Source organism: Naegleria lovaniensis, assembly GCF_003324165.1.
Source record: "Naegleria lovaniensis strain ATCC 30569 chromosome Unknown tig025, whole genome shotgun sequence".
NCBI lineage: Eukaryota > Heterolobosea > Eutetramitea > Acrasida > Naegleriidae > Naegleria > Naegleria lovaniensis.
The window spans coordinates 62,359-75,335 of NW_025407847.1; the positions used below are offsets into that span (position 1 = coordinate 62,359).

The window sequence follows — 12,977 nt, forward strand, 5'->3', positions numbered from 1 at the left end:
GAGCTTGTTGATTTGACTATTAGCGAATGATTGAATCCAAGAGTTGTGAAAGGTTAATTTACTAATGGTTATAGGCGGTAACAGTTTTCATAAAGCCGTGTCGACTATTCAAACTGAAATATAACATCTGCCACTTTCCAAATATTTCTAAAATTGAAAAATCTCAAAACAGATGTGTTTTTGGAAATGTGCAAGGCGTAAAAGGTGTTTCCCATATGCATGGAAACGTTGGAATTGCTAAAAGTACATCCTGTGTAAACTTGTTTTAAAATCTGAGCCCATTCTAACTTGGAATATTCACCAGAGTTGTTTGGGTTGAGAGCATTTCTACCCACACCACCCACGTACACCTCTTTGTTTTCTATTGATCAAGCCATGCATGAAAAAATTAAGGAAATACTTTAGCCATAACTTGGATTCAAAAACTTGTCAAAATCATAGAATTGTAGCCTCCACAAGCAATATCTTCAATATTTGTTTGATCAAAAGTATCCAAGAGCATGGGAGTACTGTTTACACCTGCATTTGTTGAAGCAATTCTACCAAATTGATAGAAATTAAAATATCCAAAAATGTAAACATTCGATGACTTGCATAAAACCGCAACAAAAAACAATCCAGTCCTCACATCTTTTGGATTTAAGAGTCGACATGTAAAAGAGAAAACTAACCTGTCACAAATTCGGTTTCAAGTTTGGGAACAAGAGTCCAATAATGAGTTGGAGTGTTTGTGTCATTGGGCAAGCCAGAAGCACCATACGATCGGTCGCCACAAGTATATAACTTTCCTTCATTCGTCAAAATAAAACTCGTATTATAGGTTGTGAAGACCCTAATAATTTTTCCAGTAATATGTGATGTTTCAGATTTTCGCCAAACATTCGCATAAGCAACGCCACCATAAGCAAATCCTAATTGACCATCTTTTGGATAAGTGTATATTTAAATTCGCCATGGCGGTTAATATCGTGGACATGTCTGATCCTATGACTTACAATTTTGCCCAAAGCCATAAACATTTCCAACATTAGTAAGAATTAGTATGTGTGTTGAACCTGCTGATACATCGACTGGATATTCTTGATCTTTTGGCCAAGGATAATCGATGTCATGCCACTTTACAAGTTTATCCAATGCCATATCGTAAGATTCGTTGAAATAAACTCTCTTGTCTTTAGTCACAAGTAATAATTGGCGGCGTGACGATATCATCTCGATTGGGTCAGCAATGTCAAGTTTTTGAAAAGGTTTTCCAGCAGCTGAACAACAATATACTTCTCCTTCTGTTGTTAAAAAAAGTGTGCGTTCTTCGGCAGCCAATATTTGTTTGATAGAAATATTATAACAATCATAAATAGTGAGAGTATTGTTAGCGGAACTGACAATCATGATCACATTAGATCCACCCGATAAAGGTCTTCCTAAAGTTTGATCTTCATCCTGCCATGTTTCATTTTGTAATTTTCTCTGAATGGCACGGATGGTTTCTTCAAATCCATTCACTTGATGATCGTTGGTGATGTTGGAAGGGGTTGGCAATGTGAGTACGAAACATGGATGAATTTCTTTTTTTTCCTTGTCGAGTTCAGTCATTTTTTTTTTTCAATTTCAACCTCAAAAATGAGCAACGACAAAGAGAAGGAAGCTCTTGCACTGGAGAAGGAAGGAAAGAAACTGTATGTATTTGTATCAGGAATATATAGTTCATGATCATGTCCAATCCGAATGGAATATATGATTGCTTCCACTCTAGTGCCTCCAAGAGCTTAATGAATTTTTTTAAGCCTGATTATGATTCTGCTGCAGCTGCTTTTGAGAAAGCAGCCTTAATATACAAACAATTAAAACTGCCAGCAAAAGCGATCCAATGCTATTCTCAATGTGGTGAATGTTTCGGTAAATGTGGAATGTAAGTAAAGTTGGAAAGTGTTTCGGAAGAGAAACAATGAATTATTGGACCAAGATATTACAAATCGGGATCGGCTTTTGAAAACGCAGCTGCATTATGTAAGGATCTGAAAGAATTTGATAAGGCTTCAGAGTTATACAGTAAAGCTTTCCAGATGTATGTGGATGATGGAAAAGGAAATAGAGCAGGGGAAGCCTTGGTCAAAGGCGCAAAGGTAATGGCAGAATCAGGCGCAATTGCTCAAGCCGTCGAACTTTACAAAACTGCTCTTGAAAGCATTTCTACAAGCGGGTATCACAACGCCATGAACACGTTTAGATCGTTTAATAGCTTCCTTCTTCAAAATTCTCTCTTTGAAGAAGCCATTCAAAACGCATTGGAAATGATGAAGGGTTACAAAGATCTGAATCAAAAGGATGGTGTTTGTAAATCATGCACCACAATTATTCTTATTTGCTTGGCGATGGACGATTATGTAAGAGCAGAGGAATTTCAAAAGCGATTTTCAAACGAGGAGAGCGACTATTTGTCGTCTCCTGAATACGATATAAGCAATGATTTTCTTGAGGCTTTCGAACGAATGGATCAAAACCTGCTCGAGAATGCAAAAACCAATAATCAGTTGAAATATCTTGAAAGAGAGGTTTACAAAATGGCATCTAAAATGAAAATAACATCTAACCTTGCTACCTTAGGTGCCTCTTCAACAAGGTCAGCAAACAGAGTAAATGAAAAGAAAAACATGTTACTGGCTGATGAAATCATTGAAGAGGACGATGAAGATATATCGAAGGACATGGATAGATTGATTGTGAACAACAACTCAGACAACGAAAATGATGATCCCTTTGATCCAGATGATTTGACTTGAGTTTTGTGAATAAAATCACGAACAAAAAATGACATCACTTCCTGAAGCAGATATCAAACAAATTATTGAAAAGGCAGGCCAATTAGGATGCTGCCTTCGTTGTGCTTTATGTTATTTGGATTTATTTAAAATGAATATTGCAATGTATTCAAAAACAGAAGCTGAATTAGTGGAGGCCTTGCTCGGAAATGTCAAAATGGACTGCTCCGATGATCATCACCGAACATCAGATACAGTACATGCAACTTCGAGTGATGAGTGCAAATACAAAGATGAAGCGTCAGTAAAATTGTTAACAGGCCGCTGTAAAATTTGTTTCGGAGCCTTTCAAGATGAATACTTGCATCAACGATTACCATTACAAATGGAAAAAGTTTACAACGAATATGACACTCAATTTTTGAACGAATTCCATGTCTCTCTTTCATATTCACCTCATTTTCAAATGAGAGAACATTGTTTTAAATTTTTACTCTCCAGACAAGTGACTTCACAAAAAGTGCAACAATTACTACAATCTCAACCTCCTTTGGATAGAAAAAGACTGCTAAAAACTACAGTTTCAGACATTTTTGAAAAGATGATGCGGAGAAAAATTGGTAACGACTCATTGAGAGCAAATCCACAATCTGCTCCTCTTTTAATTGAGATTAAATTGAATGATGAGTATTTATTGAAAGTAAATTCTGAAAAGGAGCAAATTGAAGATGATAAGATGTCTCCCATGAAAAAAAAGAGAAAAAAGAATAAGAATGATCGTGCCAATAACGTAAATTTGCAAATGGTGCTAAAGATGAATACTTTGGACCAATTGGAAAATGTCATTCAAACTGAAATTCCAGACTGCTGGCGGTCAGATTTATCGGACTTGAATTCTGCAGCATCCATTGGATGTGATAAGGAATTTCTCTCAGTGACCGGCCTTCATTCTGTAATCTACATATCAGGATATTATAGAAAGTTGGAACGCGGGCTACCCCAATCACCGTGGGTTATGAGAGGTTCTAAGGAAGATGAACAAAATACCAGAAGCGTGGATACGTACATTGGAGAGCCCGTCATGAAGTATACTCTTGCAGATTCTTATAAATTTGATTCCTCAGGAAGAGAAGATAAGAATGTTAGAATGTTAGGAAATGGCAGACCATTTGTTTTCGCTGTTCACAATCCAAGAAGATGCCACTTCTCCACGGAACAAGTTCAAGAAATTGAGAACACAATCAATACAAAAGCGAATGGATCCATTCAAGTCCATACGATTCAAATTCACTTTGACAATACAGTTTGTCAAAAGATGAAAGCAGGTGCTGAAGAGAAGAAGAAAAATTATAGATGTGTGGTTTGGTGCGAAGCAGACATGATGAAAGAAGACAGTATTTCACCCTCCAACCAAGACTTTGCTGAACCTTTACAGCAACGAATGACATCATTCCTAGAAAGTATTAAGGACTTGGAAATTGGTCAAAAAACTCCTCTCAGAGTACTGCATCGTAGAGCATTACACATCCGTAAGAAGATCATTCACTCCATCAAGTGTGTGGAATTCCTAAATGCTCACACTCTAGTTCTCGATCTATCCACCAGTGCAGGAACCTATGTCAAAGAATTTATTAATGGCGATTTTGGAAGAACAGAACCATCGTTTGGAACTCTGTTAAGCCAATTCTTTGCAAAACCAACACCTTTCAATGCTCAAATACTTCAACTCGATGTTATGGATATCGAAATGGCTTTGTAAACATGTTGTGCTCTAGACCTGAAGTGGAAGGTTTTGGATGAATCCGTGTGTTGTATCCAAACATTGACACACTTGGTCAAAATGACTCAATGAACACTTGAACGAACAATATCCAACCAACTCTTTCAAGATCATTATCTTTGTTTTTAAAAGATTCTTGCCTCAAAACGCGAATTTCCTTTTTCTCTTACCTCTCCAAATCCAAAATGTTAGTTGCATGGGCAAGCATGATCGCCAGACTGTTGTTTTTACAAAACAAAAATGAAAACATCAACCACTTCATGCTACTCGTGTTCGGGTGGTTTCATTCATCATCCTCTTCTCAGTTTCATCACCTACAAACGATATAACGGGATTGTATTGTTATCCATTGCTCTGATTGTAATAGTAGTATTGGGCATGATTTCAAACGCCAACAATGTATTTGCATCGGAAGTGGAGAATCCAACCAAAGTAAAGATTTGGATTTATTTCAAGGATAAAGGACAAGAAGTGTCTGATTTAAAGTCCTCTTCTCAAATACCAACCATCATTGCAAAGAGAATGTATACATTAGAGAGTAAAAAGAACAGCAGATCAGTCAGAGAAAGTTCTTCCTTTACCTCTCCGACCAATGTGGCCATCACTGAAAAAGCGCTAGCAAGAAGAAGAAAACAATTGACACAACAATTCGGAACAAACGACAACGTTCATGTAAAACGATCGGACTTGTCTATTTCAGAGTCTTCGTTGTATTCTGTGCATGATATTCCTATTTATGAAGACTATATTGAAAGAATTGAATCAATACTGAGAACCGATCAAAAAATTGGAGTTCGAAGCAATTGGTTGAATGCTATTAGTGTTGCAGATGTCACCCAGGATCAAGTTCTTAAAATTCGAAAAATGGATTTTGTTCAACACATTGAACAAGTTGCGAGTTTCAAACAACGAACACAAGTGACGGATGATCCCATAATTACTACAAAATCTTCATCCAGAACAACAGAACAAAACACAATTTACGGATTAGCACAAGAACAATTAAGTCAGATTAATGTTATTCCTCTCTTAGAATCAAATCCCAATCTGAATGGAACTGGTGTAACTGTTCTCATTTGTGACAGTGGATTTCATCGACAGCATCGAGCATTTAAAAATTTAAAGCTTGTGGCAGAGTATGACTTTGTGTATGGTGATACCAATACAGATAATGAACAAAACGAGTCATCAACTGTTGGTAATCATGGAACTCAATGTTTATCAGCGCTTGCAGGTTATGACCCCTATACGTTTATGGGAGTAGCACCAGGTGTGTCTGTGCTTTTGGCAAAAACTGAGGATGTAAGGTCAGAAACTCCGGCTGAAGAAGACAATTTCATCGCTGCGATTGAGTGGGGAGAACGAATGGGAGCAGACATATTGAGTGCCTCTCTTGGTTACACCGATTGGTATTCGCACTCCAAAAAGAATTACAATGGTGTCACATCACCTCTGACTCGAGTGGCCAACATTGCCTCTCGATATAAGGGAATTGTGATGGTTCTAGCTGCTGGTAATGAAGGCAATGAAGGAATTTCGACTCCTGCGGATGCATTTGACTCGATTACTGTCGGATCTGTGGACTCTAGTGGTGGTATTTCGGTATTCAGCAGTAGAGGTCCGTCAGACGATGGACGTGTCAAACCAGAGGTTTGTGCACGTGGAACTAAAACCAATGTTGTGGCTCCAAACAGTGAATCCGAATATACCACCAATTCTGGAACCAGCTTCTCAACTCCCATTGTTGCTGGCTGTGTTGCTTTGGCCATGCAAATGCATCCAGATTGGACTCCTTATCAAGTCAGAAAGGCGTTCATGTTAACAGCATCCCAAGCTTCTGCTCCAGACAATAATTATGGTTGGGGTATTGTGAATTTGGCTGGTGTTATGAATTTCAGTCAAAATTCATCTTCGACATATTTTAACGACTCACCAACACCATGTCCTGTTACCACCAATCTTGGTCCTCTCTACAACAGTGAGTGTGGATGGAAAGCAAACAGAGGAGTCTGCTTCAATGGATTGTGCCGTTGCTACTTGGCTTCATCTACAAAGGACTCTTGTGACATTCCGTCTGCAGGTTCTTCAATTGTGACGAAATGTGGACTTCATAATTGCAAAGGTGGAGTTTGTTCGAAAGAGAAGTGTCAATGCTTTTATGGATGGAGTGGTACAGATTGCAGCATTCAAGATGCTATCAGCATTTCCAGCACCATTCTCTTCTCTCTCAACACTTTGGTCATCGTCTTCCTTTGTATCATTTTCATGTAATTTATTGATCTTCTTGCTCTATTAAATTATTAATAATTTGATTAAGGGTTGCTACTCTTGTTTTCCATTCGATAAGCTCAGTAACTTGGAGAGCACCAACATCTAAGGAAATTGTATTGGCACGAAGGTACAGTTCTAAACAGGTTTTTACTTGTCATTCTTTCACTTTTCCAAAAAGTAAAGGCCGTCGCATCTGTCACTGTTCGCAATTTTCAAATCCCAAAAAAAAACAGCATGTCATCCTCTTCGTCCCAACTGCTCCCCAAAGTCATTGTCCAAGTTGGTCCTAACCAACTCATTCCTCTCGATATGCATTCTCTCTTCAGTTCTTCCTCCATCTCCCCGAAACAAGTCACCTTCATTGATTTATTAGATGCTTTGCAAGAAAGGTTAGAAATCATTCTACCGGCCAAGTCTTCCGAAAGCGCCATTTCCAAAATATTTGCACAATCCGATTATCAATCCATTCTTTCACAACCCTCTCTCGAAACTGAACAACAAGTTCTTCTCATGTTATGGAGTGTGAAAACTAAAACTTCTCTTCGAAAAAACTTTTTGAGTGGAATGGTTGAACGATCGAGTGCTGCATTGAGAAGAAAAATTGAGGGAACCAAGGAAAGTAGTTCGTCGTTGACGGGAGAGTCCTCTCCGCATCATGCGTCTTCGATGAGTGATTCATTGGAACAGGGAATCGTAGCATCTTCCACTCCCGAAGGTAAAATTAAGAAGAAATTATTGAAAATGAATGAAACTGTATATAGTCACAGTGGAGAATGGTAAGTAACATGGTTTACATTCACCTTGTGACACACATGTATTCAACTTTAATTAATTGAAACCACAAAATCATGTTCTTGACAGTGTCAATTTCAAGTTGTTGTCACAAGTGACACCATCGCTCACTCATTCTTTACCCGAAGAAGTCCTCAACGATGAAAGTGATTTCCTCTATTTGGAATTACATCCCTCCATGGATCTATCTCGAGTCACTGTGTTAAATAATTCCCTTAGTTCTACTTGTCTCAATGAAACTTTATTCAATATGGAACATTATTACACTCAATTTTCTGCATCCACTATATCACAAGCAACCTCATGCTCCAATACAACACTCGAATCTGAAACTCAAATTCCATCTCAATTGATTCATGTCGGAGATTTATTAAATGAAGAATTATTGAAACCTGTGAAAATTCCATACCTATTGAGAGTTTGTATCAAATACGTTCGAGATCATGGAGGTTTGAAAACTCAAGGAATATTTAGAGAAGCTGGATCGAAAAGAAAGTTATTAGAACTTTCAAAATTGTTTAACTCATTTATGGCATTTCCTCAAATGTTTGTAAATAAGAGTATTGATATTCCGACACATTTTGGAGTCATGATAGCAGCAGATATGATCAAGACCTATCTTCGAGGATTGCCAGATTGTTTGTTGACCTTTGACAAGTATGACACACTTATTGAATTATTTTCAATTAAGGATCATGATGAACAATACTTGTTAGAAAAAACAAAATTAATTTTATTAGACTTGCCAGAAGTGAATAGAGCTGTATTGGATGAATTGATGTCTCTCTGTCATGACATTTGTTGTGTTGAAGAAAATGTGACACTCAACAAGATGTCTCCAAGAAATATGGCCATTGTCATTGGACCCAATTTACTCTTTGTTCCAACTGTGAATAATTCTGATCGTGTTCACATGGATAGTTTCAAGAGACTTTCTATTCGATCTGAAATTAAGAGACAACAAGAAACCATTTCAGTCGTGTGTGATGTTTGTCAATTCCTGATCGAACATCAAGAAGATCTCTTTAGAAAATCAACAATCCTCTCGAATTATCCACAGAATGAAAAAGAATTGAATAGTGTCAGTTGTGAAGATCAAGCTTCCGATCAGTGCAACCACAAACCTTCAGTTCAAGAAAACGGTGGGCTTACTCATAGAGGTGCCAATAATCATTCCACAAACACAGCAACCCCAACAGTCAATGAACTCTTGAAAGCACTTCAAGAAAAAGATCACACCATTTCTCAAATGAAAAAAGAAACCTTCTTGGAATTACAAAAACAGAAAATGATCAAACAATTGCAATCTGAAAATACATTGCTGAGTCGAGAGAACAAACAAGTCTCAAAATCGTTGGAAGAAACTCGAAAGGAATTACAATTTTTGAAAGCTCATATCGAACAATTGACCTTGAATGGTGTAACTGCAATCCATCATGATGATAATAACATTCCAACCATTACCACTACTGCTCCAACTCCAACCACGGCAAGATCAATTCCAGAAAAGGAAATTGAAAGAGCTTCCACATTTGAAACCGTGACTAGCATTATGTTTACACTAGCCATTATTTCCCTATCTGTATGGATCTATTCCAACTCTGTGTTTGAGCATTAAGTAAACGATGTGTAGTTGGCAATAGTTCCGAAATTTCTTCGACCCAATACTCGAAAAAAAAATTCATTTTGTTGCCATCCTTGTGTTGAACGTTTGAACATTCCCACAGCACTGCTCATACATATTCATCAGCCTCATCACCACCATCAAGAGTGTGTGTTTTTTTCATTTTCAATCATGGATCGCAAAATCCGACAAGTTTGCTTTACAGCTTTTAATTCCGAACGGAAGGTTGGTATGGAATGATGGTAATAATAATAATGCATTCATCACAAAATCAATGATATTTCAAATGAATCATCGGCACAATCGCTACAGGTAGAACTTGCCGAAAAAGCAACCAAGCTCGGTTTAATAGTGGAATTTAATTTTGAGACTCGGACTGATGTTCTTGTTGTTGCCAGAGTCGGAACTGATAAATATCGACAAGCTATTGCAAATGATGTTCCTGTAGTGAAAGAAGAATGGCTTCTCGAGTCCATGAAAGAAGGGAAATTATTGGATGTTTCGAAATTTATAGCTCCGGCGCTCTATGGCTGTAAAATTTGTGCCACTGGCTTCAAAGAGGAAATGAGGAATCGCATAAAGAGAATGTGTGAATTGAATGGAGCAATATATAACCCTGCTCTTATGGCAGGTTACACACATCTCATAGCAAAGGTAAGCAATTAATTCTCTATTTCCAACTGTTAAATGGTACATGCAAACTAATTGTTTGAACCTGCAGAAAAAAGGATCTGAAAAATTTGAGTTTGCTCTTCAAAATGATATCAATATCGTCACTAGCAAATGGATTGAAGATTCTGTAAAATTAGAGTATGCACAAGATGAATCTCATTATTTTCTACCCTCCCTTACTGACGACGAAAAAGAAAAATGTAAAGAAATTTTGGCAAAGTAAGTGAACGTCACATCTTTGAGATGTTTCTAAAAGCTTTACTCATTTAAGGTTTCAATCAAAATCCGCACTCTCTGAAGGCGATATCACCACTCCAACTTCCACCACTAGCACAAAACCTTTCCCTACCTCTGTGCAACCTACACAAGTTAACAAGAACGATTCATTGGACACGGCTGATTTTTCAGCATCTCAATTTTCCACAGAAGATGCTGACATGTCCTTATTGAATGGACTTGTTTTTTACCTGATAGGGTTTACTCATTCCATAACAGAAGTGGTAAGTATGATATAACCAATTGAAAATTTTGCTAATGGGTTTTTGTCTTTAATAAGAGAAAAACAATTCGAAATTATGGAGGAATTGCCTCTTTTTCTCTGTTACCGACCATTAATTATATTATTGTGGATGAAACAATGGACACAAAAGACATGCTTCGTTCTGTAATGGAAAAATTAAGCTACGAGCCACCAGTTGTTCCTTCCAAGTGGCTGAGAGACTCCATTAAAAACATGGAAATTCAACCAATAGATCTATACAAAACTAACTTTCATAATGACAACAAAACCGACAATAATCATAACGTCGATGTTACATCAGCAACAACTACAAAAGCATCTCCCATCACAACACAGACTGATTTTATTGAGCTTGACATTTCTGAAGAAGATTTGGCAGAAGCTCTAAAGTCGCAAACACGAGCCTCGCAACTTGAGAACAAGCATCAAGACACAGAAATTAGCAATATACCTCCAATGGCAAACGAATTGAAGAATTCTGTGAAAACTTTCTCGAACTACTCGCTCCAACTTTCAGATCTGTTATCAAGCACAGATAAACAACAAGCTAAAATTATTATTGAAAGAAACGGAGGCAAAATTGTGAAAACATCACCAGATTTTATAATTTATCCACAGTCTAGCAAGGCTGCTAGAGACAACAATCCAAAAATTAGAACCTTAACATGGCTCAAAGATTGTGAAAATTCAAACTCTGTGAAAAATGTGAAGGACTCAATTCTCTACACACCTACATTTCGCCTTGGGTTCAACAAAATTCCTTCAAAAGAAGAGGGTGTTGCAACAATGAAGAACGAAGACGTGGTTGTAGTCATTTCTGGCTATCCAGAGGATAAACCTCTTCTTTCAACAATTGTTGAATTGCTTGGAGCTAAAACCAGTGGAGCACTGAGGAAAACTTCAACGATTTTAGTGTGCGAAGACACTTCTGACAAGTATATTTTTGCTGTCAAGAACAACATTCCAATTGTAACAAAGTATTGGTTGATGGAGAGCTACAAAGCAGGATACTTTCTTCCGCCCAGTGATTTTAAACAAGTTATATCAGAAAACAAAGAAACAAGCACTTCTACTCTCACGACGAGCACATCGACCACTGTCAACACTGTGGATGCAACAACAGCTACAAACATCAATACGGCTCCACCTACTTCAGTTGATACACCCACCCCTTCTAAAAGTGAACAGAAAGAGGTTTGCAAAACAGAAACAACACCAACAAAGATGGAAATTTTGACAGATGAAAACGCACGGGATACGATTTCACCCTCTAAACCTCCCACGGTCGCTACACCTGTAAATATAACTTCGTTAAGCAATGTTAAGAGTAAGGTTCTTGACTTGCTACCAAAGAAGAAGTCTAACGTAACCAATAAGACTGCAGACATTTTTAGTGAACCCTCAAGTGACACAACGTTTGTGGCAAAGAAAAATCTAGAATCTAATATATTTATTTCCAACGATCCTATGGACTCAAACAGCGGATCAGTGAACAGTGTGAGTGATTTTGGAGCTGAATATGATCAGAAACTGAAGAAAGAAAAACTGAGCAAACTCGCTCATTTCAACACGCCCGCTTATGCCACACAGCTTGAAACTCAAATTATTTGTCACGATTCTGAAAGTCACAAAGATCTTTGGAAATCGAGCTATGACCAAAAAGTATTTCTCTTGACTTCTGTCTCAGATAAGGCTACTGTGGCAGCATGTATCGAACGGCTTGGTGGAAAAGTAGAAGACACGTATTCATCGTCAATTACACATCTGATCATGGGGAGTCCGTCTACTACTGAAAAATTCTTTTGTTGTGTTGCATCAGGATGTTGGATATTGAGACCAGAATACATTTCTGCATCTTATAAGCAGAAACAGTGGCTTGAAGAAGAACCCTATCAATACAATGACGGTAAATTAGATGCAGAGGTGGCTCTTCATCTTTCAACTGCTAGGAGGATCAGAGAAACAAAACAACGACCATTTGCCAATCTGTGTGTCTATTTGGCTGATGAAAGCCCATCCTATGCCAACATTATTTTGGCTGGAGGAGGTAAAATCTTGACCAACGTGGACAATTTGGAACAAGATTTGTGTACTCACATTTTTTACACAACGCCAGAATCGAAAAAACTCAAGAAACTGAGAAAGATGTATCCTAACATTCCTTGCGCGGAAACATCCATTATCAGTTCGTTACTTTCTCCAACTTCTGAAGGAAAGAGACGAGTTGAACCATCAGCACCTGAAACTGCACCAGAACAACCAGGAACGAAGAAGAGAAAGTTTGTGAAAAAGTAAGGAAGATCTTAAGAGCTTGGGTTGTTTGAAATTGAGAACACCTATTTTTTGAATGACCCAAGCAATATATCAGAGATAGAATCCACGAATCCCAGAAACTAGAAAGGTCACTTTTGCCATTAAGAATTTTCTCATGTTCCTTTTACCCTAATTCAAATTCGCCAGGATTATCATAACGAATAAAATCCACCACTGGTAATGGCCTTGAACGAATCGCTAAAAGTGATCATTACAATCAAGAAAGCGTAACTTTTAAAACTGTTC

At 37.7% G+C, this 12,977-nt stretch overlaps 6 protein-coding genes across 6 annotated transcripts; 5 read left to right on the forward strand and 1 right to left on the reverse strand.

Annotated features, from left to right (window-relative positions):
* Positions 1 to 104: 104 nt before the first annotated feature.
* On the reverse strand, positions 105 to 1,593 carry C9374_005669 (uncharacterized protein; the record flags this gene model as incomplete). Its single annotated transcript, XM_044695444.1, has 4 exons — positions 105 to 361; positions 427 to 630; positions 672 to 923; positions 996 to 1,593. 4 exons carry the CDS (start codon positions 1,591 to 1,593, stop codon positions 105 to 107), a joined length of 1,311 nt encoding a protein of 436 aa, XP_044547556.1.
* A 119-nt stretch (positions 1,594 to 1,712) lies between these two features.
* On the forward strand, positions 1,713 to 2,780 carry C9374_005670 (uncharacterized protein; the record flags this gene model as incomplete). Its single annotated transcript, XM_044695446.1, has 2 exons — positions 1,713 to 1,909; positions 1,964 to 2,780. 2 exons carry the CDS (start codon positions 1,713 to 1,715, stop codon positions 2,778 to 2,780), a joined length of 1,014 nt encoding a protein of 337 aa, XP_044547557.1.
* A 28-nt stretch (positions 2,781 to 2,808) lies between these two features.
* Positions 2,809 to 4,518, forward strand: C9374_005671 (uncharacterized protein; the record flags this gene model as incomplete). Its single annotated transcript, XM_044695447.1, has 1 exon — positions 2,809 to 4,518. One exon carries the CDS (start codon positions 2,809 to 2,811, stop codon positions 4,516 to 4,518), a length of 1,710 nt encoding a protein of 569 aa, XP_044547558.1.
* A 261-nt stretch (positions 4,519 to 4,779) lies between these two features.
* Positions 4,780 to 6,810, forward strand: C9374_005672 (uncharacterized protein; the record flags this gene model as incomplete). The annotated part of the gene is made up of 1 exon (XM_044695448.1): positions 4,780 to 6,810. The coding sequence occupies one exon, from the start codon at positions 4,780 to 4,782 to the stop codon at positions 6,808 to 6,810; it is 2,031 nt and encodes a 676-aa protein (XP_044547559.1).
* Positions 6,811 to 7,044: 234 nt separating this feature from the next.
* On the forward strand, positions 7,045 to 9,220 carry C9374_005673 (uncharacterized protein; the record flags this gene model as incomplete). The annotated part of the gene is made up of 2 exons (XM_044695449.1): positions 7,045 to 7,586; positions 7,672 to 9,220. The coding sequence occupies 2 exons, from the start codon at positions 7,045 to 7,047 to the stop codon at positions 9,218 to 9,220; spliced, it is 2,091 nt and encodes a 696-aa protein (XP_044547560.1).
* A 177-nt stretch (positions 9,221 to 9,397) lies between these two features.
* Positions 9,398 to 12,713, forward strand: C9374_005674 (uncharacterized protein; the record flags this gene model as incomplete). The annotated part of the gene is made up of 5 exons (XM_044695450.1): positions 9,398 to 9,451; positions 9,539 to 9,880; positions 9,948 to 10,117; positions 10,170 to 10,398; positions 10,455 to 12,713. The coding sequence occupies 5 exons, from the start codon at positions 9,398 to 9,400 to the stop codon at positions 12,711 to 12,713; spliced, it is 3,054 nt and encodes a 1,017-aa protein (XP_044547561.1).
* Between the last annotated feature and the right edge of the window lie 264 nt (positions 12,714 to 12,977).